Source organism: Calypte anna, chromosome 20 (assembly GCF_003957555.1).
Source record: "Calypte anna isolate BGI_N300 chromosome 20, bCalAnn1_v1.p, whole genome shotgun sequence".
In the NCBI taxonomy this organism is placed as follows: Eukaryota; Metazoa; Chordata; class Aves; order Apodiformes; family Trochilidae; genus Calypte; species Calypte anna.
Window position 1 is genome coordinate 10,308,959 of NC_044265.1, and position 25,737 is coordinate 10,334,695.

Here is a 25,737-nt window from a genome sequence, read left to right on the forward strand (position 1 = left end):
TAAAGTCAAGCTGAGTTGTGATGAATTACACCTTTCCCTGTGTCAGAGGTGATCTCTGGAGAGAACTGCTGCTAGGTTTTAAGTTGGGGTTCCAGCGGTGAGGTACACATTTGGTTTAGGCATGGGTCTGTTTTATTAAAGACTTCATGGACAGCTTAACGCAGAAGGGAGAAGAAACAACATTTTTCATTTGAGTTTTGTGGCTGTGTTTGAACCTTGAGTAGAATATAACTGGTTTTGGGGTTTTTTTTTCTTTTTAAACAGAACTTCTTTATTTCGTATGTTTACTTCTCTCTTGTTTTTGGTTTCCTGGCCTACATGATCATAGTTTTAGGAGATCTGTATACATAAATGAGTTATACCTTTGGTCATTCTAGACATTCAGGATAAAGCGCTGTCTGGTTCCAGAAAACATTGTGGGAAATGTGTTGATGAAGTTACTGTCATTACTGACTCAGTCTGATCACTGAAGTTAATGGCAAAGTGTTCTCATTTCAGGGCTCTTGAAATCAAGTCCTCAATCTCCATCCTGTAGAAACACTCTTCAAATTAATCAATCCTAATCTTGAAATACAGTGTTTTGCCAAAATGAAGCACAAAAAGTAGCCTGTGGTTTTGTGGCATAACACTATATTTTAATGTTATTTACTGAATGCAGCAAGCTCGGGATAAAATAGAAGGGTAAAAATAAGGGGTAAAAGGATAAAATAGATTTTAACGACGGATTATCAAATTCTTCAGTTTTGCTGTGTGTCAAAGCATATCATTCTGCTGGATTTAATTTGGAAGGCACTTAATAGAAGGCATCTTTAAAAAGAAATGCCTAATACTAAATAAATCTAATATGAAATACCTGAAAAGCAAACAGGCTAAATATTTAGGAATAAGCTTGGGTTTGCTTAAGTGAAGTAAAATAAATCTAACACCTAATAGTAAAAAGGTCTAATGCTTCCTCAGAAGGAGCTGTTTCAGAGATACAAAATAAAAATCAAGGCTTTTTTTTTCTTTTTTTTTTTTGGTGAACTGTGTTTACCAAGTAAATGATTGACTTCTTCATTTCACAGAACTTGCACTGGGATCTTTAATGTTCAACTCAAGGTGTTTCCTAATCCCCTAATGAGTAGAACTTCCAAGATGCCCCTCTCCTACCTTCTGGGTTTACTTACCTTTTTTCAGGCAATGGGTGATTGTTGCTTCTGCTGCATCATTGCCCTGAAGTTATCTTGGTATGAGGCCTGGAGGCAATCAACAAAACAAGACATCCCAAAAGTGCCTTAGAAGTAGCAGATACTCAGTGCCAGAAACTAATTCTTGGGATAGTTACCAAATAATCGTGCACTGAGCAGCACAGCTGGAATTCCATCTCTGCCACCCAGTTCTCATCACTGTGTGGCCTGCAGTGGGCACATTACAAAAGCCATTTGATGTTTTTGGTGCCTCTGTCACTATCCTGACCAAGTCCTCCACAGTCAATAATTACACTGAACTTTACAGTCCGTTTGTGTGACACAGCAGCACGGCTGGTGACAGGCAGCACTCCCAGACCCCAGAGGTTGGCCTCAAGGGGCTTAGGTGACTGCACTTGCAGTATGCTCTGGCACCACTGAAGTAACTTCAAATATAAACACTCGGGCAGTGAGCACCTGTGTGGGTTTGTGACACCGCCAGGGCCTGGGGCCTCCATACTGAGGGAGCAACCCTTGAGACACACTGAGGCAGCCCGGGGCACAGGGAGCTGCTGAAGATCACCTCAGGGTCCAAGCAGAGGACTGAAACTTGGAGGCTCCCAAGCTCTGGGTTCTCAGGTGTTTTCCCACTCCTCAGCTGCCTTCTGAGCAACCCCAGGAGAGGGAGCAGGGTCACACTGGAGCTGACACCAGACTCCAGAAGCAGCAGAAGGCCCTGGAGGTGCCTCTCTAGGTTGCTTTGTAGGAATTAGGGTGTAAATTACTGCAGCTGTGGGCCTAGCACTTAGAAGAGCAGGTTAACAATTAAGCATAAGCTAAGATACTTCCCCAGGAGACTTTCTTCTTGTTTCCTCCTTGGAGTTGTGCTGCTGATCCCAGAGGATGTTCCAGTGGAAGCTGACACAGGCATGGGGTGAGTTAAACTCTGCCATGGGCGCGCAGCCCTGAGGGCTGATGGCTCCAGTGGGCCTGTGCTGCTCTTTATCTTGGTGACAACAATGTCCTGTGGGCAGCTGGTTGATATGAACTGCAAGGTGGGCTTGGGAAGGGAGGACAAGGGTGATCTGTTGGCTTGTTGGTTAAAGTGGAGAGGAGTTGGTGTGTTATGGTTGTCCAGGGGTCACTCAGGGGGAAGCCTGACTGTGGCCTCACCTTGTGAGCTGGCTGCAGGAAAGGCCTTCTCTGACTTGGCTGCGTTTTGCCCGGAGCAAATTAGGCTAACAGCATGTTGTACCATGTTTTGGCACTGCTAAATACTGTCTGAACAGGGGACTGGGGACAGATGGGTCAGCAGAGGTTTATGGAGGGCTCAGTCCAAGTGGAAAAATGGACTTAGGGATTAACTCTTGCTGGGCAGGACTGTCCTGAGTGGGTGTGAGCCAGGTCCAGCACTGCTTCTGCAGCAGGGCCAGGAACCTGCTAAAAAAGCCTCCATGCAAGAAATGATCTTGTTATACTTACACTACTCTGAATCAGAAGCTGCAAAAAAAGAAAAAAAGTCACTCTAAACAGTCAAATTGATTATTTTACCTTTGCATGTGTAAGGGATGGAATTGGTACATCTCATTCCTTGGTTCCTGTTGTGGTTTATGTCCTGGAAGTTCTGTTGCCTTGATGTGCGATGATTTCAAAGCTCTGGACAGGCAAGTAATAGTTTTTAAAACTGCAGTGGTAGGGTTTTTCTTTTTCCTTTCATGTTTTCTTTCAAACACTTCTCTTACATAAAACCCACAGAGAGAGTTCCAAGCTGTGTCCATCCGTATGAAACCAGACATTTTTTCCATAATCTTTTTATAGATTTTATAATATTTAACTCAGCATGTATTAGAGATGTATGGAGTACATAAAATTTATTATAAATGTCACCAAATGAGCCAATGGCTTTTTAATATAACTGCCACAAGACTGCATTTTAACCTATTTCCTGTCTGGACCCATTCCAGTGGCAATTCCAGGAGGGGAATATATTTAGTCTATATTTACTTAGTCTGTTTAACTTTCAGTTAGTGTCTTTGGCTCATCCCATGGCCATGCTATTTTGGGATGATTTATACAATATTTACATTAAATTCTGCTAATATTTCCTTACCTCTTGAAGTCAGATTACACTATTTACATCTCAAAGGCCCAAGCTGGAGGAATAGGCAGCTGTTCCAGGCACCAGAGAGAATTTAGTGTAGGAGACACTGCCAGAATTGAGACTGTGTCTGAATACTTGTGGAAGAATTATTCAGAATTGGGCCAGTCCTCCCTCCATGAAGGGAGGGGGAAGGCTGACCATAGCAGACAGAAACGTGGTTGGTGTAGGGGGGTCACACAATAGCATTCAGGCTTTGTTCTTGTCTTCTGCAAAGAAGTTCTGGTGCACTTTCCAACAACAGCAAATGTCCTGAGCTAAACCAGGGCAGGACTGTTCTGTGGGCTCCTTCGTGGGTCATACTGTAGGCACCCATGGTTACGTTTGGTCTGACAAACCAAAATAGGTGCATTCGACCAAGCACCAAAGCTGAGTCATGTAGTTGCTGTTAAAGCTCCTGGCAATGTGCTGAGCACAGGATTTGCTGGAGTATTTTAAAGAATTTAATTTTAAAGAATAAATATGTGACTTCTGGAAAGTAAGAGGTTTGACCTTTTTGTGAAGGCTGAATGAAAAAGCCAGCAGACAAAGAAAGAAGGATGGCTGTGGAGCAGGAGACTTTCCTGCCATACCCCTGGCAATAGTGCAAATCAGGCAGCTAAAGGAAATTAAGACTCTTTTATTCAGACAGCTGTGTGGTGTAGCATGAGACATAGGGACAGGGGTGCTTAGATGTGTGACTTAGCCTTTTACTAAGCTGTGATATACCTTCAAATCAAGAAGATTCAAACCCTTAATTTAACTGTAAGTATGCATCAGAAAAAGGAAAAAATTCCCTCCATATGTATGAAAAAATATTTTGGGGATTGATCTATGAAGTAGCAAAGCAAGAAGCTGGATGAGATCAAAGTGCATGCAGCCAGCTACCTTCTCAATCCCAGCAATATCTGGCAGAACGAATGGTTCCTCTGCATTGATGGCACAATAGAATTCAGTGGTCCTGGGAAAAAATTCAAACTGTGAAAATATTTGACAACTACTGCTATCTGGGGGGAGAAGAAACCAAATTAGCTGGAATTTCAGACTATAATTACTCTCAGAGGAATCTAGGGATCTTTTAAGTATAGGGGATGGTTCCAACAGACATTCTTAATGGTTTAAAATGCTGGAGAACAAGTCTTGCTTTGAAAGACAGTGAAACTTTAGGGTAGATAAATATTTTTCTCTTTTTACTCCATTTAGTTCTTATTTTCAAGTCAATATATTGTCTACAGTTCATGAGCAAAATGTTTGTCTTATATCCTGGCTAATCCACTCTAACATTGATCATGAAAGACATCCATTGCACTTTAAAAATGTCTTGTTTGCCAAGTTACTCACCTCAATACTAAGAAAAACTTTAGCAGTAGTAAGAAAAAGGTACCTGCATATAAATAATAGCTGTCATCAGAAGGATTTTATTTACCTTGGAAGAGATAAAATGATCCAGAAGAAAAAAAAAAAAAAAAAAGGGCAGAGCCTAAGTGAGAATGAAGCAGAAATTCTGTGATTCAGAATGATAACAAAACAGCAAAGTCTGTCTGACTTGGACACCATAGGTTGTGAAAAACAAAGCACAAGGCAGACTAAAAACTTTTCTGACTGCTCCTGTTCAGTGTCATGGAATATCCTGAACCAAGGGGGGGAGGAGGGGAGTTCAAATGAATGATTTTAATTTTCTAGGAAAAAGAGTGCAAGATTGCTAACCAGCATTCTTAACCCAGATGATTAAATAAATCAGACCAGGGGATGGCATAATGGAACCTCTTAAGAACTGCAGGTGTGAGGTGAAAATTGCATGTTAAAAAAAATATTTCATAAAAGCTTTAACTGACTCAGCCACTGATAATCACTGTCCAGGATACTAGATATATAGCAGGCTGATTTAGTTTAGAGTAGGCTGATTTGTAGGTACTAAAAGGATGTGTTATTCTGCTCCCTCCTACATCACAAAGATTTGCACGGACACACCAAGTAGGGTATTCAACACTTGCCAGAGTACTTTGTCAAAAGGTCAATTTTCTTTAAAAGGCCACAAAGACCATCCAAGGTGAAAAGGAGCATCAGCTCCTGCCTGTGGCACTACCCACAGTCCTGGCAGAGGCAGACACAGACCTCTGGCACCTGCAGTAATGCTCAGGTAGGACAACTAATTTACATCTTTTTTTTTTTCCCACTCCACATGTGATCCATGTCCTTCTTAGAGGACTGGAAACTATTAATTATTTTTATTATAATATTTTGTTAGGATGTTTTGTGCCTATTGTGTGCTTATTGCAGCAGGTGGGTTTGCTTTGAAGTTTTTCTTGCCTCTTAAGAACCAGCTTGCTGGCAGTGGTGGTAACAGAACCTTCATTTTCTGGCCTGCCCCCTGCTTCTTGCCTCTGAATTGGTGGGGAAAGGATGTGACCTGTTGCAGCTTCTGAGCTGTTCTCCAGGATGGGAGGATCCTTCTGCCAGGAGAAGGGCTAATCTCTGGCATCCTGCCTTCCATGCTGTCTCCAGTTTCCATCTTTTCTGCTGCTTCATCTCCACTTACTTTTTCAGCATTGTGGCTCATGTGTTGTTTTGAAAAATTGTTAGATAGCAACCATTTTAGACAGAGATAACAGAAGGCTCTTGCCAAGTGGCAGATATCTTGCCCATCCTTTCCTGTGTGCCTCAGGTCCTCCTCCTCTTCATGCTTGGCCTCTAAGAGGTGTTAACCACCAGATTGAATCACTAAAACAATTTGAAAAATGGTGGAGTTCAGGGCTGTGTGAATTATTTGAAAAAAAATTCTCCTTAAAACCCAAAGGAACTGTGCCTGTAAATTGTGCCTGTGCTGCTGGATATCTTTGTGCAAGATTTAACTTTTTAGTACAAGTTAGCTATAGCATAATGGAGTATGCAGTTAATGTTTTTTATTCTCCGTATTACTACTTTTAATGTCATTTTAATATAGTTTAAGGCAGTAATTGAGCTCTAAATAGGAACATCTGGGAAGAAAATAATTTTCCATGTATATTGGAATACCTTGGGCAACAGCAGTGTCTGGGAGGGACAGAGTGGAAAACTGTACACGTTTTGCTGAAATACACAGACTCTCCTTCAGCAAGGATGGCTCCTGGTGCAGCTCTGGGAGAGCAGGAAGGTTTCACTCCTGCAGGTCGTGGCTGTGTGCAGAGACGTCTCCAGCAGGGTGTGTTGTTTCTACTTGCACACATCATCTTTCCTACTAGTAATGGTTCATTGGCTTTTAACTTCCCCAAGGTGTGGTTCAGAAAGGATTGCCACTATTTTTTTTGGCCACCTTTTTTCTGCATAACCCAAGGAATTAGCAGGGGCAGAGAGTCAACTTCATGTTCCTGGTTTACCAGCAAATTAGAGATGCTGCTCTTGCTCTGGTAGGGTCACAGGGCTGGAGTGGTTTACTTCAAACTTGCAGGTTTCTTCTGTCTTGTTTTGACTGGTTTCATCCTCCTGGCTGAGAACAAAATTAATGTAATAACTGCTCTAAATTACATGTACACTTCATCTGAATTCAGTATATTATGAACTCTGTCCACATGACAATTCTACAGTATATAGTCTGCAACTTCAGTGTTACAGAAATTATCAGAAAATTCAGATTTGATTTAGGACTACCTTATGAAATGACAAATGTTTATTTTTTTAGTTAATTTTTTTTCAACTACTAAAATACTTCTATCATGTTATATATTTTTCAATTTTTTTTCTTTTTCCTGTCAAAGCAGCCCTAATAAATAAATCCAGATTGCAAATCTGGAAGTACTTTTCCCAAAGCCATGAGGTTAAGCCAAGGAGGCACTGATTCTGGGCCTGGTACCAGTTATTTTTTTGTTATGGGCATTCACATTCACACACATGGCTCTCTTTCCCACTGGACTGTCACACTCTTTCTCATAATATTGGGTGTCCCACCAAAACCCTTCTTTCTGAATTGCACATCTCAAACAATTTAAGAACATTTAGCATTAAACAATTTAACATTTATCCACTCTGCCTATCTATCTGAAATATCAGCAGTGCTAGCAAAATAGTATTCCCTTTGACTTCAGCATTCTTAACAGAGGACAAATTCACAAACTGAATCCTGAGCCCATTGTGTGAATTATCACAAGGGATAGAAACGGGTCTCAAATGCATGTTTTGTTAGCTATTCCTTTGATTTGCAAGATAAAAAGGCTGTGAGAATAACAGCACATTCCTTTCTTTGGCCAGCAGGAATTTAGCATTATGTCCTTTAAAGTTGCCCCCTCCTATGAGCACATGTAAGCTTGCAAGTCAGGAAATAATAGAGAGACAATTATTCATCCAAGTATTTATACTTCTCATATTATGTTTTTATTTTTCGTGGAGCATGGCTTACTTTGGACCTGGCTGGTATTTGGAAGCTCTCCATCCCAAGATCTAATATCCAAAACAGGAAGTGGATTTGACAGGCACATGCTATACTATAGGCAAACACAAAACAACATTGTAAAGTTCTGGCTCTGGACCAGCTTTGTATGTGATGCTGAAACATTTGGTATTCTGCTTAAGGTTTCTGCAAGGAAACATCTGTGAGATTCTGCAGCAGATAACGTGAAATGTCTGGTTGGTCTTTGTTCTCATCAAAAGGCACTGAGAAGGCTTCACTCAGCTTTAACTGTAAAATCAAAATATGCCTCGTTATTCCAACACAGAAAGCCCACGTGCTGTCCCTAATAGTGCTCCTTCAAGAAATGTCAAGAGAAATGGGACTGTCTCCCAGTTTCTTCAGACTAAGACTATGTGTTCAAGATACATAAAGGTTCTGACTCAAGAAAATAGCCCTGATTTTTCTGGAGATTATGTCATGGGGTACCCAGGATAAGCATCTGTTCAAGATGCTTGCTGGTCTCTTCTTGTCATCAGTCATCACCAGCTGAACTCTTCCAATTGCTAGCTGAGCCCTGAGCAATCCCTACCTTCATGCCAAGAGGCATGCTTGGCAGTCAGGATGCTTTCAAGACAAAGCTGACAAGAGCTGATTGTGGGATTGTAGGGGGGAATTCCTCTGGGGAGATATTTAGCCCTGCAAAGAAACTTAGGAAAATCAGGATGTTCCTATGAGCAGGAAGGAATGGGGAACTACGCAAGGCACAGAGCCTCTGGTCATGAGACACCCGAATGATGTGGGACCAAATCAGCAGAACAAAAGTGGAACAGTTACAGCATCTGGTGCTCCAAATTTGCAAGGCAACACAAGCACACAATGGGAGAAATGTTTACTTTCCAGCAGGCCTCAGAATCATATATATCAGAAAAGTAATGCACAGTGTTATCCTTTTCATTTCCTTCTGCAAAGCAAACCCAAGGATTGATCAGTAAAGTAAAAATGTTGTGTGGCTGCATGAAACAAACAGGCACCCTCAATTCTGATTTGTGTTGTCTGAAAGAAACCAAGTAGGACAGAGTCCCTTAGGCAGTCAGGGCCCAGCACCCTTTTAAACATGTTTCCTGGCCCTTCTGGTCATGGTCTCCAGCTCACAGAATTTGTCTACACAGTCCCTGTGCCTTTTATTTTCTGTTCCAAATGCTGCTCTTGTCCCAGGTTAGAAAGAAGCAGATGTGACACTGGAAGGTACATTAAAATTACCTGCAAACATTACACAAATTATTAGATACAAATTGCCAACTTAGGGTGTTGCAAAATCAGGTTAGACTTAGCTGACTAGATAAGCATATTTTATTTGTATCATGACAAAATTCTTGCAAATGACAGGTGGAGTTGTATTTTAAGACCTTGTCTGACATTGAAACTTCCTCCTTTAATTGCATATTGCCTATCAAGTAAAAAAGTGAATGGATATAGCACCTGCCATGAAGCCAGATTAATTTTCCTTCCTCCCTTCAGTCTGCCTCATGCTTAGTCATGTAATTCCCACTCCTGGAGCACTGTACCTGACCAAGGAGGGCTGTGTACCCTGACAGTGTTGGCAGGAGCTGTGCAGGAATCACTGTGTGCACACAGTGAGCAGGGAGCATCCTGCCAGCTCCCACCTGCAAAATGAGCTGCTGAAAAATGAAACACAAGAGTATTGCAGGTATAACCTCATCTTCTCACAGGGGTTTCTGGTGCACTGGTGCTGGAACTGCTCTCCAAGACCTCCCTGTTGCTGAGTGATGTCATGGCTATCATGGGGTTTGCTTTCTGAATATTGTATTTGTTTTTTAAGAAATAGAAATGGGTGGAGGAAAAAAAGCAGGAAAGGAAAAACAATAGCTATCAATTTCTCTGAGTTCATTTGTGTTGATAAGAGACAATTCTCATCTACTTCATTCTCTTTATTCTTGGTCAGCTGTAGCACATTACCCAACTCCAGGCTTCTCTCAGATGGTCACTTTAGGTCTTGTTGCTTGCTCTCCCACATTAAATATCACACCAGGATATCATATTTCTATATCACAGCTACATACTATCCAGTACCAATGTTACTAGCTGCAAGTAACAGTACAGTTTCCCCAGCACTCCTAATTTTTTTTCTATTAGGAGTCCCACAAAAAGCAAGAGGCAAACATCTGTCTGAAGAGAAATGTGAAAACCAAACTATGGCTAAGCAAAGCTTAAAATGTCTCTGACACACTTTTTTGGGGGGGCAAACGTGACCCAGTCTGGACTTTGTGACATGCAGTACACAGCAGTACAGAAGTCTCCAGAAAGGTCAAGGGAAATCTGAGTCTTTAAATGCTGTATTGAACATTGACAACTGGTGTGGGAGAACCCTTTCTAGGAGATGACTTAGGCCACATGATGAGCTAGAAAAAGTGAAATTTCTCCTTTGAACTGTTTCATTAGTTCCTGTATATGCTTCAAACAAACTTAATCCCAATTGCATTTTTGTGGTCTTAATTCAGGTAGTGAATTTTGTTGTCCACTTGCTCCTCTTGTTCCTGTTCTGCAGCAATGCTGTTGATTCTGGAAATGAGGTATTTTATTTCAAAGCCATCCCTCTTCTCTGTCATTCCATAAACCATACCATGCTTTTGTGAGACAGCAGTGAACAGGAACATGACTTCTCTACTTAGTTTTGATTGTAACTTTAACATTTTTTTCTCTTTATGTAAATCTGTCTGTATTTAATTTTTCCCCTTCTTAATTGTCATAATCATCAATCATTATTTTTTAAAGTTCTATTAACAAGAAGCTTTGGGAAAACTTTGACTTTAAGATAATTAGAGGGTTAGGTTTGTTTTCCAAAGTAAATCCTTGCCATTGTACTGTCTACTCTTTTTTATGAGTCTAAATCATGGGTCACCTACTGCAACTCCTTGAACACTTCTATTAGTGCTACCTCTGTACAATCCTAAATATCCACTGGATTGACTACGTAACCAATATTCCTGTCCTTGAACAAGTAGGGGTCACCAGTATTGAGGCCATGCTACTGAGGACACAGCTGTGCTGGGCAGGGCACATCTCCAGGATGGAGATCACCTTCTCCCTAAGATTGAGCTCTATGGTGAACTTGCCACCAACAGAGGAGCCCCAAAGTGGAGATACAAGGACCCCCTGAAACAATCCCTCAGCTTTGGCCATCCTGAGTGCCATCAGTGCTCCACTCTGGCCTCCAGTCAGGAGACATGGAGACACAGCATCCATCACACTGCTGTCTCCTTTGAGAACACACGTAGAATCAGTCTTGAGGAGAAAAGACAGCACAGAAAGAACTGTGCCTTGGCTGTCCCCTCACAGGACATTTTCTGCTGTGCCTTTGGCAACCACACTGCCTGTCCCACAGCAGCCATCAGCTACTTGCAGCAAGCGTGGGGAGAGCCCTTCTGAAATCTTCATTCGTGAAGCCAAACCATGAGATCCTTAGCAATACTCAGCAGGATAAACTAGCAAGGCAAAACACAATTCAGTTGATATAGTAACACTGGCACTGTTTCCTCACACTGCAAATCCTCTTTCTGTCATGTTAATTATTTACTGAAGCCCTTTACTACTTAAACTGTGAAAGCTGAAATATATCTGTTAATTTTCCTTTTAATCTTTGGCTAATGATTTTGTAGTAGATAATCCAACAGAGACGATATGGTGGGGTCTGTGACTTTTGTTGCCAAATTGATTACGAATGAACTTTGCAGCTCTGAAAACACAGAGCTCTTTACAATAATTGCCAAAACCCCCCGATTACAAGCTGTTCTGTGGCTGGTACTTGTGTGCAGTCTCCTTTCACATTACTGTTAGCTGTAAAGGAAATTAATCACAGGGTGAACCAGAGCTCCCATCCCAGAGACTAACCAGAATGCTGTAACATGTTTGCACAAATCAGCAAATGGATGCATACGCTCAGTTGAAATGATGCAGGTGGCCAGGCTGTACCCTGAGTCACAGCAGTTCCTAGGGCTTCCTCCAGCCCTTGCCAGCTGCCTGCTGCTCCCACACTGGAATAGGAATCAGTTCAGGGACTGGTGCCTTAATTACACACTCTATCCAAAGGGAGTTTGTCTCTGTGGAGTGTCAGTGCTGCAGAGGAACGAGTCCTTCTGAAGTCCTTAGCACGAGTGAGTCAATCCAGGATCTGCAGGCTGCACGCACCCCTCTGCTTACATATTTCATCTCCAAGTTATTTCTCCTCTCAGTGGAATTTAATTCAGTCTTCTAAACCTCTCTGTGACATGTGAAGGCTGAATAATAGTTAACATTGCATTCTGCACATAAAATCTTGTTGGAAGGACCACAGATGCCTACTCCAGCACTGGCCATAGAAAGAATTATTTCATAATGGGAGCACAAGTAAATATTCTCAGCAAACATTAATAAAGCTCATCACAACTTCCCTTGCTGTCCAGCAACAAGTACCACTTAAGATATGACTGACATCATTGCAAGGAAAAGCACATTTTTAAACAGAACACAAAAACAAAGTCTCTTCTATCATATAAACAAAGGACTGATTAAAGCGATAAGAAGATGTTATAATCCAAAATACAAATGTTTTGTCCTTTCTTACACCTCACTTTCTAGAAATGAGTAGAAGCTAATGTACTGCCTTGCTTTTCCCTGTGCTGCCTTATTCATCCTCATCCTCCCGTGGGGCTGATGCAGCTGTGGTTAACCCTGGGTACCAAACGTGGCCGAGCCACTGCTGGGGCAGGGTTTCAGCCTCAGTCAATGCATCATAATGTGCACTTTTAAACAGCATTGTCAGTTTCACTCTGTGCAAAAACCAAAGCAAGCTAATATATGAGAGGTGTTTATATTATGGGTGGTAAGTGTATTTTAAAACAACAGCTCAGCATTAGTACAAAGCAGACTGGACTAGAGCTGTGGGACCTGAGTGCTACTTGATGGACAGGCTGAGATCTCATTACTTTGTCTAATCTGTAGAAACAGATTAAAGGTTCTCAAGTGGTTAAAAGGAAAAATGATATGGTGATTTGCTAGTTGATTTTTGTGGCTCTAGACAGGAGAGAGGCAAATAAGGGACTAGAAGGAAGGCACAGACTCTGTGACCTTGAGGTTGAACAATCTTTGTGTGTCCTGAGTATGTTCTAGAGTCACTGAAATGTGGCAGTAAATTTTTGAACAAATGTCTTAAGTAGATTAAAATCTACTCCTCTTTTTAAAAAAAATTTTTTGTTTTGTTTTGTTTTTATTTTTTCCTGCAAAGGCTAACTCTGGAGAAAATTTAATGTTTTAAAATCTTATTTTCATGTGTTCAGCTGTAGATAAGATGATTGAATTAATGATGTAGATATAGATTTAATCTCGTTCATGTAGAATACTAAAACTCTGGCTTCTGGCTCTGAAAGCAAGAATCCTTTGGCAGTACTTTCTTTCACATCCAGTAAATTATAGATTTGTGTCTTTTTCCTCTTATGGCCCCTGTACCCATTGCTGAGAGTTGCTGATTGCTTTGGTGTCTTTTTTTTTTTTTTTTTTTTTTTTCCAGATGAAACAGTTCCTTAATGTGAAAAGACTTCATTGTCTTAACTGTTCCATGTTCTTGCATTTTTTTCAGCAGTAATAACAAAAAGGGGAATCATTAATTCTTTACACTTCCAGGAGGGCTTTATAAATGAGAGGCTTGAAGATTTTTTCCTTGACACTATTGCTCTCTCTTTCACTTGGGGTCTTTCTATTTGGGTCAGCAGATAGTGCAGGTCTTCAGCTCAGCACAGGATCCTCATGAGTGAAGGGTATACCTGTCTGTCTGTCTGTCTGTCCCAACAAACATAAATCTTTTGCTTGGGCATCCCAAGCAGCTGTGGTTCAGCTCTGTTCAGGCAAAGAGTTAACCAACTCCAATGCTGTGGAAACCTGGGGAAGTTGAAAAATGTAGCAGGAAGATAATAACAAAATACATGGTGTGGGAGACACGTGAAAGGACAGAATATTTTTCCAAGTTTTTTTTTTTTTCTTGTTGTTGCACCAGAAGTAAAAGGTTGTAAGTGACAGAACACTCCCCTTCTGTGCCTGCAACCCGAGCACTGCAGCAGGATAGGTGAACATGCAGATACCTGGATTGGTTTGACTCTAAATGTGAGAAAGCACAGAGTGAAGTAACAGCTGAAACGCTGAAAAAGAAATTAAATTTTTTTGTTCTTTTTTTTAGCTTTTAATGAGGCTGGTTTTAATACACCGGGGGCTCATTAGCGACTCAAAAACCGCTTTCAAGCTGGGCACCTCACAGGCAGCAGCTCTGCTTCTGCTCTCGGGGGACACCCTCAGGGCTGTGTCCCTGCAGCCCGTTCCAGTGGTGACATCTAGAGGACTTCAGCTCTCTGCAGCGGCCACAGGTTCACCCGGTTGGAAGGATGGCTTTCCAGTTTGCTGCTGGCAGCTAAACTAATTTCACAATGATGGAGCAGAGAAAAAGATTAAAAAACATTTTGCATGCACTTGTAACTGCCTCCTGGGAGAACACTGTGCTTTCCTTATGCTGCAGCTCATGCTGGAGCTTCAGATTTCATGAACTAAGGGTGTAAGCTGTACTGCTGCAAGTGAAGAGCAACATCTGTCCTGTCACTGCTGTGACTGATGGATTTACCAGGGACTGGTGCCTGTGGCCACCCTGGGACACAAGTGCCTGAGGTTAAGTGCCATGTGTGATGCAGGGCAGCAGCACCAGTTGTGCTCTGAGGAGCTTTTCCCACTGTTCCCCTCCCCATCACCCACAGTCTTGCCCTGGAAGCACTGCACAAAGAATCAGAGTGGCAACTGCCGTTGCAGCCCTGGTGAATTGATGCCTCTGTTCTCTGCAGTCCTAAGGAGAAGTGAGAGGACAACCAGGTAATGAGTCAGTGGGTGTATATAAAGAGAAGGTGTAAGTGGGAGCCTAAGCTCCTCTGCAGGGCTTCTGCTTCGCATTTCTTTGAGGCATGCCACTGCAGTACCTTCCTGAAAGCCCTGGGTTTGCTCAGCCTTCTTGGTCCTGGCAGTTCCAACTCTTTATCTTGGCTCTTGAGTGTCTTGGCACAGAGCTGTCGGGTGGAAGAGCTGCCAGGCTGCTCTGGGGCTTGCTGGAGGTGGAGATACCAGCCTTCACCTACCCTGTCTTGTGTGGCCAGCCATGCTTTCATGTTCAGTGCTTTTTTTACCAAGAAAGTAGCTCTCTTGTTTCTCTTCCATTTTCTCCTTTAAAGCTGCATGAGAACAATGCAGTCAAGCAGGCAGAGTTAGCCTGGCTCAGTGCTTCCATGGGAAACATTAAACTGCAGAAGAAACGATGAAGTCTTTACTGGTAGAATTTAACAACCTATTTACACTGGAGCCAACCAGGAGAGATTTACAAAGCTGTAAATAAGCTAATTATATTTTAAATTATTTCAAAACCTAAACAGCACAAACTACCTTTAAAATCAAAGAGCAGATTTGACTTTTAAGAAAGGAGGTTATATTTCGTAATGCTGTTGACCCAAGCATTTAACAAATATTTGTAAGGAACAGCGGAGAGAAGGATTTCTGAATATTTTTCCACTCAGAAAAGTAAATCAATGGTAGTCTTCATATCCCCCATGTCTGCCCCTTCAGTCCTTACTACTGTTAAAGTCCTCTTGTGTGTGCCTTTCCCATGTGCTCACAATACCTCCATGCTACTCTTTTGCTCTTTCTCTCACTTTCAGAGTGCTGCAGGCACATTGCTGCCCGGGTGGGCCGGGCACTCTCTTTGCAGAGTGTTTCTCAGAAAACCCCTTGGGCTGCACAGTCAGACTTGGAACTTGCCACACTTTGAGCATTAGTCACTTAAAAAACAGGGGCCTGTAATTGCTTCATCACTAAGCCTGACAGAGCAGTGGGTAGCACTGTTACCCATTTCAGTTAAGTCTTGTGTTAATTCTGTGAATAAGAGCACTGACATATGAGTACAGTATTTGCAGGACAGGGCTTTTAACCAAAGCAGGATGCTGGCTAAACTCCAGGACATCCAGTTGTTCTTTGCTTACTGCACTGAATATACAGTTGTATTATCAGAATTGTACATCTGAGTAAGACCTTGCTAGTTCAAGTGAAACACTTTGCTCTTACTTGTTTTTTTCCAAAAGGTTGGTGATCTTTTCAGACACTGATTCAGAAATGACTGTTCATGTCCTATGGGTTTAATTAGTCACGTGGAGTGAACAACATGCTTGCAGTGAAGCACACAGCTTCTTCAAGCTGGTTTCAGCCTCCCCCCCTCAGCAAGGCAATTTGTGCTCTCTCTGGCTACGAGGAGAGCCACAGAACTGGGAGGATGATTGCTGGGAACTGCACGTTTCACAGGGAACATGGTGCATGGCCAACTGTGTAGGAGGCCCTGAGCTTATAAACTGATTTGACCCTGCCCAGTGGACAGTACTGTCTATGAATTACTTATCACCCCTGGATGCCAGCCAGTGTTATTGCAGCCTTGCTCGCCCAGTTTCTGCCCTCAGGCACTATCTCAGCGCATGAAACCAGCCGGGTTTGTTTTTTCCTACCTTGGTTGATAAGAGCCAACAGATGTCAGTGCAGCCTGACTAACAGGAGACCGCGTTCTGCTCAGGGCTCTGCCTCTGCAGAAATATCCCTCGGTGGGAGCTGCACCATCAGAGAGCTGCAGCACGCCTGGGATAGGGGGAGAATGGTGCTGGGAACAGTGTGAGTGTGTTAGGGGAGGCTGGAGAGGCTCTCACGGCTAAAAATACCCTCCCAAGTGTTTTTAAAAACACATTCGAGGGTCCTTATAAACACACAGACTTTTGTTGACAGAACAAGACTGCTCATTTATGCTGTGTATTATCCTTCAAAACCTGCTCTAAGCAGGGAGTCCCATGACAGCCCTGGCTTGCTAAAGGTGCCACAGTGAGCTTAACAACAAACGTGTCACTTTATCTGCTGGAGAGGGATGGAGGGGAAGCAGGAAGTGTCTGCAGGCTGTAGGAAAAGCAGTGAAAGAAATTGAAATAATCTGTTTTATCAAAATATTGCTTTGTTGTTTTCACAAGTGCAATCCCAGTGGCTTTCTAGCCCAACTTGTGGCACCTCTTACACAGCAGGATAATGCTAGATATGTGTACAAAGCCCTGTAAAATCACTGGAACTGGATTGGTCCTCTGTACTAGTAGAAGATCTGCTGTAGTGGCTTCTGAAAGGCAGGAATTTGGCACTGTGCTTTTTTTCCACCTGATGCCATAAATATTTTTTCAGGTGACAGCTCTAGGACTCAGAAAGCCACTGTAGGGAAACTCATACATGGTCAGTGGTCAGATTAAAAAAAAAACAAAAACACCCCCCCAAAAAGAAAAAAAACCAAACCAAACCAACAACAACAAGCACAGGAAAATATTTTTATATTCCTGAAGGAAAACTTGGAGACAGCACTGAAAACCAATATAGTCAAACTGTAATAGACAGAGTGAAAACTTTGTACTTTGGATAGAGGTACCGGCTGGTTCTGTGCTCAGTGAAGCCAACTTGTCGGGGAGCAGTAAGTCTCCCCAAAGCACAGACTCCTGTTACTACTAAAATACACCTACATGAGTACCTTCAGAAGTTTGCAGGAGGAACAGACCCAGGAGCAAACAGTCACACTTTAATGTAGACCCACGATGTCAGTTTGAACTCAAAATGCTGTACTCTCAGGTACAGATAGTCAAGTCCCTGTCACCTCTGAACCCTTCTTATTGCCGTGGCCACGCTTTTGCCTTTCATTCCATTTTCAGGACCAGAGAGGACAAATTCTGGATGAGGTGATGAGGATGTCATGGGAATTTATTCAAGATAACTAACAACTGCATGCAGTCAATCAGGATATTAGTAACTTGGATGCTTATCTATACAGTTACACACACCAAAGTGCACAGCTTTACTCCTAGAGTCCAGAACTTCAACCTCAAGCTTATGGGTACCAAAGATGGACTGGAAAAGTATCAATCAGAACGGACATTTAGACGGACTGAAAGCCTGCTCTGCAGTAACAGTAATACAGCATTTACTGACCCTGTGTGTAAGACATTTTAGGAGTGCTAAGACATTTTATATATGAAATATAATTCAAATGCAGCTAATTCTACCCTTTGTTCCTTATTGGTATATCATGTTGTTTATTTTAGAGATGAATTGGCTTTTAAGGGGAGGGTGGACTAGATGACCTTTAAAGGTCCCTTCCAACCCAAACTATTCTATGACTCTATGAATCTCTGGCTGAAATTAGGCACTTAGTCACCCTTTTAAATCTAGATTTCAGTGTAGGAAACAGAGGAATGACAACAAAGTAAGTATTGACCTGAAGTAAAGGACCAAACAGAGACCAGATGGAACCTGATTCAGCTGAAATTAATGGGAAACACTTGCAGCCTGTAGTGGGTGTTCAATCATACAGACACTGAGCAAACTTCTCAAATGTAGATTCTTCTCCTCATGCCCTAGCAGCTTTGTTTCCAAAGTGGGTGGCATGATTTATTTTTCAGGGGTGCTCAGCACCCCACCTGGCTCCCACCACACCATGAACAGCAGTTACAGAGCCCCATGGAAAAGCTAAATCCTTTCCTTGAGATGCCTTGAATAAAAGTGCCAGGCTGCAACCACCCACCCTGGGAAACTGAGTACAGACCAACACCCTGGAGGCAGGACTGCATGTGGGAGGGCAGTGCCGGGAGCTCACGAGTGGGTCTGACACACAAGTATTTTGCAACAAGGAGTGAACACAGCTTGGATAGATCACTTACGGTAACAGGGATGGGAGTTTGAGTTCAATCAATTATTTTCCTTCCCAAGGCACAAATAAATGCAAATTTTACTCATTTACATTTCCTTGCTGACATATTTCCTGGTGTTGATCCAAGTTTTTTTGCTTATGTGTTCTTGTCTCTTCTTTTAATGCTGCAGTCTCAGTTATTGCCTCTCTTCCTCAGTATTTTTTGCATTCCCAGATGGCCCACTCTACTTTTTAATCTCTTCACTTTTCCTCCCCTGTTGCAGATGGTAGCAGCAATAGAATAAAAATATAGAGAGGTTTTTAGCCTAGTGCTCAGGGAAAGGCAGCTCTCCATTCCCTTCACTCACTGCTGGGTGTCAGGCAGAGGCAGAGTCTGAAGTCATCCCCACTCTGCTTGGCTGACAGAGGAGCGGGATTGGTGGAGGAGATGTATGGAGGAGTAACAAACTGAACAGCTATGACAGTGCTGGAGACTCAGTGCTTCAGCAAGCTCTCTGATGGCCCTAGTGTAGCAAACTTCTCCTGGACTGGTACAGCTGTACCTTGTCCTAACAGGTAACTGAGCTTTACAAGATCTTACTTTAGTACACATGGAAAGTTTCTTCTTGTGATGTTCTGTGCTTAAGGAGTTTGAATGAAGCTGCCATGAGTGATTTGTGGTTTGTTGGGCACAGGTGCAGTGGGGTAGCTATGTAGTCAGTGTCTGTAGGCATGACCAGTGTCCTTTAGAAATACATATTTTTAACTGCATTTTGTGAAGCCCTCTTAATTTGTGCTTTTAAGCCTGAATCTGCCCCACACTATCCACAATCCAAGCACCATGTGGATCAACAGTATCCATACAAGGCAGGAGATGGTTTGATCTTCAAAGTAATTTTCTCTGTCTTTGAAACTGTGAGTCATTTCAAAAAGCTGCCAGTCTGTGCCATGAACTCTTTACTCAGATGAAATATGTGACCTTATCCTTGCTGTCACTTTTTGCCACAAAATAAAACTGGTGTAAGTTGGGAAGCCAATGAACTGTTCCTCTGACATTGTTGAAAGCTGTAATTTTACATCTATACTGTAACTATAGGCAGGGCTAGTACCAGTTTACCAAGATGTGAAATTTCTGACTTCCTGAAACAAGTAATTCATAAGTTTTGTCAGTTTTTCTAGGGGTTTTGAATAATAGGATGTCTTCCACTAGACTAAGCCTGTCTTCCACTTCTAAATCCTCCTTAATTTCAGATTTCTACTTCAGATCATCTCCAGGATAGACATTACATCAAAGATAGACTTGGTGTGTTTTGCAGGACTTGTCACCTGCTTGGAAAGATTTTCCAAGTAACAAATTGAAGATGGACTCATCTTAGACTTGTCTTGCTATTAACTGCACAAGCAGGAAAACTCTGCTTGTCTACCTACAGAGCCTGAGAAACAAATTCACAGGCTGAATGCTGCTTTCTAGTTTCACATTTTACCTTTTAGGGTACCTTGGATTTTATTTGTTTAAGTTCACAGGCTTTAAGAGTTTGCTTTCTTTTTGCAGGTGTTACATCAATAGATCCCCACAACATAGCCTGCTTCACAGAGCTGTCCTGTCTGTAAGTACAACCTTCCTCTTGTTTCAGTGCCTCTTCAAAAAGCACAGGAAGAAAGAGACAACTGCTGTTAATAATGAATAATAGGCTGAGCTTTATATTTTCTTGGTGTAGTACATTCTCAGGGGTGTGCTCATCAGAAGGATGAACCCTCAGTCCCACAGGAAAAGGATTGCAGCAATAGAGACAGAGAGTAAGCTGGGGGCATCTCAAGCCTGATTAATTCCTGCAGCATGCAGCAACTGTTGCTGAAGCCTGACCTCACAGTGATGTGTAGAGTGGACTTGTCTGCTGTATAATGATTTTGTTTGTACACTTACTAATTGCTAAAACAGCCAGGCAGCAGGGTATTGATTAGGTACCTTGCATGGTGCATAGGCAACATGGAAAATGGGAAGGTGTTCTCTGCTTTTCCTCCAGAAAGAGACATACTGACTTTCCATGACTTATAGGAGTGAAGAGGAATCAGGCCATCAGTTAACAGAAAATGAGTCAAATTGGAATAAACTTATTGAAATAATTGACATCCTTCCTATGAGGGACACACACACACAGAGTATCTTCTCATGGAGATACTTCCTGGGCATGATGATGCTGCCTTACCCCAAACTCACAGACCACTTTAACACACTTCCTGAACTTTGTTCTGGCATCCCCACTTGCCATCGCTGATTGTTCCTGGAACAACTCTGGGAACAGGAAACCAGGAGACAGTTTGCAGAGAAACCTGAGCTCCCTCCTGAAGGACAGGGCTCAGGGTGAGCCTCAAGGAGAGGCAGTGGCTGCCTGCTGGGAGCACTGCTCCTCCTCTGCTTCAGCCCTACATCAGATGGGTTGATTTAAAGGCCAGGTCCCAAGACTAGATGTAACAAAAGGCACAAAAAAATGAGAGCTGGTCAGCTCACCTGGTTAACAGTGACCTCCGTAGGCAGCTCTGCCCTTTCTGCAGGGCAGCTTCTACCCTGTCAAAACTATCCTGAGTCAGCAATAGAAACACCTGAAGGTTTCATACAGGATTTGACCTGCTCAGCCTTTTGGATGGTGTTATTAAAGAAGGATCAGAGAGTCATTGCAGCCCTCTTAACAGATCTGTCTGCTGCGACAGACTCACAGAACATCTTGAAAGAAATTTATATCAAGAAGACATCTAACTTGTGAGAAAGCCTTAAAGAAGAAACCAAGGTTTCAGTGAGAACTACCCAGGCTATTTGCAGAAGGTAGGCTATGGCACAGAGAGCTGGTTGGAAAGCTCTCACTCCAGAGTGCAGGATGTGTGGCCAGGCCCAAGAGAGGATTAGTCATATCATAAGTGAATGTTCAGAGCTGGCCGGAGATGAGTATAAAACACAGTATGACAAAGTTGGCAGCACTGTGCATGGAGCATGCTGCCAGAGAGGGGGATATTGCCACAACCAGCATCATCACCCAAAGCCAGGTAAATTGATAGCAACTGCAGAGGTGAACTTGAAATCTGTTGTTAGGAAGTGGATGTGGTGCCTCAAGAGAGGGGGAGAGTAAGAGAGCAAGCTCCATCATTAACTTCTCCACTGGATGATGGTGTCGATAGAAAATAACAAGAAGGCACTGGCAAATATGAGTGTGTGTGTGGCAGGAAGTGAAAAACTGGGTATGAAAATGGCACAAGTCTCAGTGTCACGTCCTAATTTCCAGTGGGCTGAGGAGCTGATGTGGACACTGCTCAGCTGCTGTGTCCAAGCTGGTCACAAACTCTCCAGTGGACCTGGGCTCTTCCCTCCTGCTGCACCATCCCCACTACATGCCAGAGGCTGGCGCGTCACCTCAGATCCCGACCCGGATCCGCAGCTGGGGCAAGAGCCTCACCGAGGTCGGTGTGAAAACTCAAAACCAGCGATCACTACGGCGGTTCGTGGTGCTAGAAATGTGAAGAGCCGACCCACGGCTCACCGGCTGCCCCAGCCCCAGCCGTGCCTGCCCCGGTGGCTTCCCCCACGGGGCAGTAGCGAGAAGCGGAGTCCTCTGAGCCAAAAGCCGGCCCGGCCGCAGCGGGACACCGGCACCTTCACCCCGGGGGAGCAGGAGGGGCACATGGGGGGGGGTGCGGCTGCCGTGCCCCCCTCTCCCCTCCCCGCCCGGAGGCTGCGGCTGGGGCCGCTTTCCAGAGAATACGGTAAACATGTCCGCATCACGTGTGGCCGCTGCGCGGGGGACCGGCCGAGGGAGGGGCGGGCCGGGACACCGCGCTCCGCAGCCCCGCCGGAGCGGGGACACTTTAAGAGGCCGCCGGGCGCTGCCGCCTCGCCCTGCCCGGCGGAGAGCATGTCCGCGGCTCGGTAGGGCGGGCAGCTCGGGCACCATGGGGCTGTGCTACAGCCTGCGCTCCCGCCTGGCCGCCGCGCACCCCTCTGCACCCTACGGCAGCCGCGGCGAGGCGGACATCCCCTCCTCGGCGGCGGCGGAGCACGGAGACCCGCAGGTGCGGCACCGGCTGCGGCAGGACCTGGTGGCTAAGGAGCGGGCGGACAAGAAGCGGAGCAAGAGCATCGACAAGACGCTGAAGGCGGAGAAGCGGGAGTACAAGCAGACGCACCGGCTGCTGCTGCTCGGTGAGCGAGGGCGGGAGCGGGGCGGCTCGGCAGGTGCGGGGCGGCCCCGAGGCCGCTGTCAGTGCCGTTATTCTGCGGCCCCGCGCTGGCGGAGTGGGCGGCGGGGGGCGGGCCGGACCGGACCGAACCGGGCCGCGCTCACGCGGGGGCCGCGCCTCAGCCTTGCCGGGCGGGTCAGCCCCGGGGGGGTTCTGGCCGGGGATCCTTCGACCGCGATGGGAGCTGGTAGCCAGCGCGGTGGAGGTAATGTTCCTCCTCAACCCCCGAAATGTACCTGCCCGGTCCCCACAAAGGTGTCGTGTCCCCTCCCCCTCCCCTCTCCAAATAGTGGTTGACATAAAATCATTCACTGGGACCACAGGAAAAAGAAGGTTCTTCAAGCTGGTGCAGTTTTTCTGCACACGGGAAGCCTGTAAGTTTTGATATGTGGGTTAAATTCTTTGCCGTCGCCTTCTCCGCCTCCCAAAAATACACACCGGGGAAGTTTCAGCCAGTCAGGCTGAGGCTTGATTGATTCATCCCTGCCTTGCGCTGGCACCTGCCCACTGCATGGCAGCTTCCCCGCGGCTCTGCAGGGCTCCCAGGCTGGAGATGCTCCTGCACGGTGGACGCCCTATGGACGCCCTATGGAAAGGCACCTGCTCCTTACTTCGCTGTGCTGTGTGATGCTGGAGTTTGTCTGTGGTCATAGGAAGTTATGTATTTTCCTTCAGGTAAGTCAGAGGAGTTTAGGAATGTCTCCACTCTTCAGCCTCCCAGCAGGCTGTAGGTGGACCACAGGTGATCTCTCAAGTGGACTGCTGAATTCTGAACATCTTGGAATAATAGAGAACATGTTCAAATGTCTGCAAGTAACTTAAGAGCCTTCTACCCCCACACTGAGGTGCATGTGGTACCGTGTGTGATAAATGGGGAGATTTGGTCCTGATCTTTTTGGTATGTGTTTGTAACCTGTAACAGCAGAGGTGAATTTTAAAGAGCTATAGAAAATAATACTGGATATTTCTGTGTCTTAGTGGCGAAAGTTTCTATTCTAGATTTACAGCCTCTTTTGATGAGGTCGTAGCTACACTGATGTCTGTTTAGATTTAGAGAAGGGGGTTGAGCAATGCTTGTGTGAAGACTAAAGCTTGTATCCTCTGACTGAGCTGGTTTAGAAATCACACCTCTAACCAATGTGGCTTTCCTTTTAAACATAGATTGTGCTGTAGGTATATTACCATTTTCTTTTTCTTTTTTTTTTTTTTTTTTTTTTTTTTTCTTACCCATTTTGAATTAGTTGTGTAGTCAGTAAGTGCTTGAAGAAGGAGGTGTAAGAATTGTTTTTTCTTTCTAGATTAAATAATTAGGAAAAATATGGTAGGACTAATTTTGATGTTAATCTGGAAGTCTTTAAAGTCAAAAAAGATATCTGGTATGCTGTAATTGCAGTAGGCAACATATCAGTTGCCTGATTTTTAATACTGCTTTCAACATCTTGTGCCACAGAACTGCTTTTTTTGAAGAAATTACATTAAACATAGAGTGGGTTAAACAATATATTTTATCAGATTAAAATTATCTATGGTGAAGCCAGCAGAGAGAGCACTCTTTGTTGAAGTACTGATTTATAAATCTGATGGATATGAGTCAGTGTTATGCTGGCAGTGGTTTATTACATTTCAGCCTGTACTTGAATAGCAGGAAGTCACTTTTTGGCCCTCTTGTAAATCTTGGGATGCCTAAGAGACCCATTTCCCTGCTCCTTGCTGAGACTGTCAGTTTTCCAGTTAGCTTCCTTCCCTTGCTGCTTCTCCCGTGTATCTTTCTTGCTCTCTCCATTACTTTGTGAATTTTTGTTTCTAAACTGGAAAGAGATGTTTGGGGTATGTTTGGCTGTACTTTATGTATGTCTGCAGGTGTTGCTGCCACAGCTGAGTGTCTCTGTGTTTAGATGCTTATGGATTGCGTGTGGAAATAGCACAGGACACTAACATTGAATGAGGGGAGCAGGAGCATCTCACTGGGATTTAAAGCTTGCAAATGAGTCTTCTCCTAAGGAATGGAGTGAGTGTGTATGTGGGGGAAAGAATGACCAAGTGCAGAACCAGGGATGTCTCCTCATTTAGAGTTGAAGTCTCAGTGGCAGAACCTGAAACCGTGGTTTCTTGTGCTCTCAGCTTAGGCTGATGTGCTCCTGCAGGAGCCTATTGCTGACATGAGCAGCAAAGGTTACCACAGGTTTTTGCTTTTTCTTTGAGAGTAACAGAATTCAAATTAAAAGTGCACTGATGCTTCAGGTCTGATTTGTCCACAAGACTAAATTATTTTTAACATATGGCTGTGTTAGCTCATGTTCTTTCAAGGGCTGCAAAGTTGCCTGCAGGTGGTTTGATGTTCCATTGTATAAACAGACTTCACAGCTGTAAGCTCTACTCTGTTACTCGGTGTTCCTCCCTGTAGTTCTCTTAAGCATGACTGATACATTTGTTCCCTTTTGCAGTTCCTTTTTTGGCAGGAAAGTTCCTTGATCAGGGTGCTCATGGATGTGCAGCGCATGGGTGTAATTACTCAGTGGATGTATATATGTCCTTTTACTTGATTTTAGGTCTCATAATTTTTTTCAATCCTTTTTCATCACCAAATATGAAAGTTCCTGAAACTTCCCTTAATTTCAGTGGAGCCAAGATCTTGCAGCTGCTCTATTTTTGAAGCAGTAATGTGACTTTGTACTTAAAGGAGAGTAGTTTTTTTGCTCTGTTTTTATGAAAGGAAAATACATAGTCAGGTGTAATCTCATTGGATTTTATTTAGCATACTGTAAAAGCCACAATCTCAAGACTAGTCATTGTTATGTTGGCCATGTGGTGCAAATTCAGGGTTACTGCTGGGTATTGAGGGCGATTTTCAGTTCTTGGGGTTGGTTTTTTGTTTGAGAACAATCTTGGCTCTAAAATTAAAAGTGTGTGCTTATGGGGGAAAGGATTTGAAACTTTGCCATAAACAAATTCCATTCTGCATTTGCTTTATCACTGAGGATAGTAATGTGGTCCTCTCTCTTTTTTCTAAAACTATCTTAACATATAATATATGAAAACAAAAAATTGTTGTTGAACTTGGGATGGTCTCCTCTCT

General features: G+C 43.7%; 1 protein-coding gene across 1 annotated transcript in view; it reads left to right on the top strand.

Annotated features, from left to right (window-relative positions):
* The first annotated feature begins 22,305 nt into the window (after window positions 1–22,305).
* The window catches only part of GNAS (GNAS complex locus), a 134,644-nt gene continuing 131,212 nt past the window's right edge, over window positions 22,306–25,737 (top strand). The window contains exon 1 of the mRNA XM_030462772.1: window positions 22,306–22,623. Within this exon, the coding sequence (XP_030318632.1) occupies window positions 22,374–22,623 (250 nt within the window). The 5' untranslated portion in view covers window positions 22,306–22,373. The remainder of the gene's footprint in view (window positions 22,624–25,737) is intronic.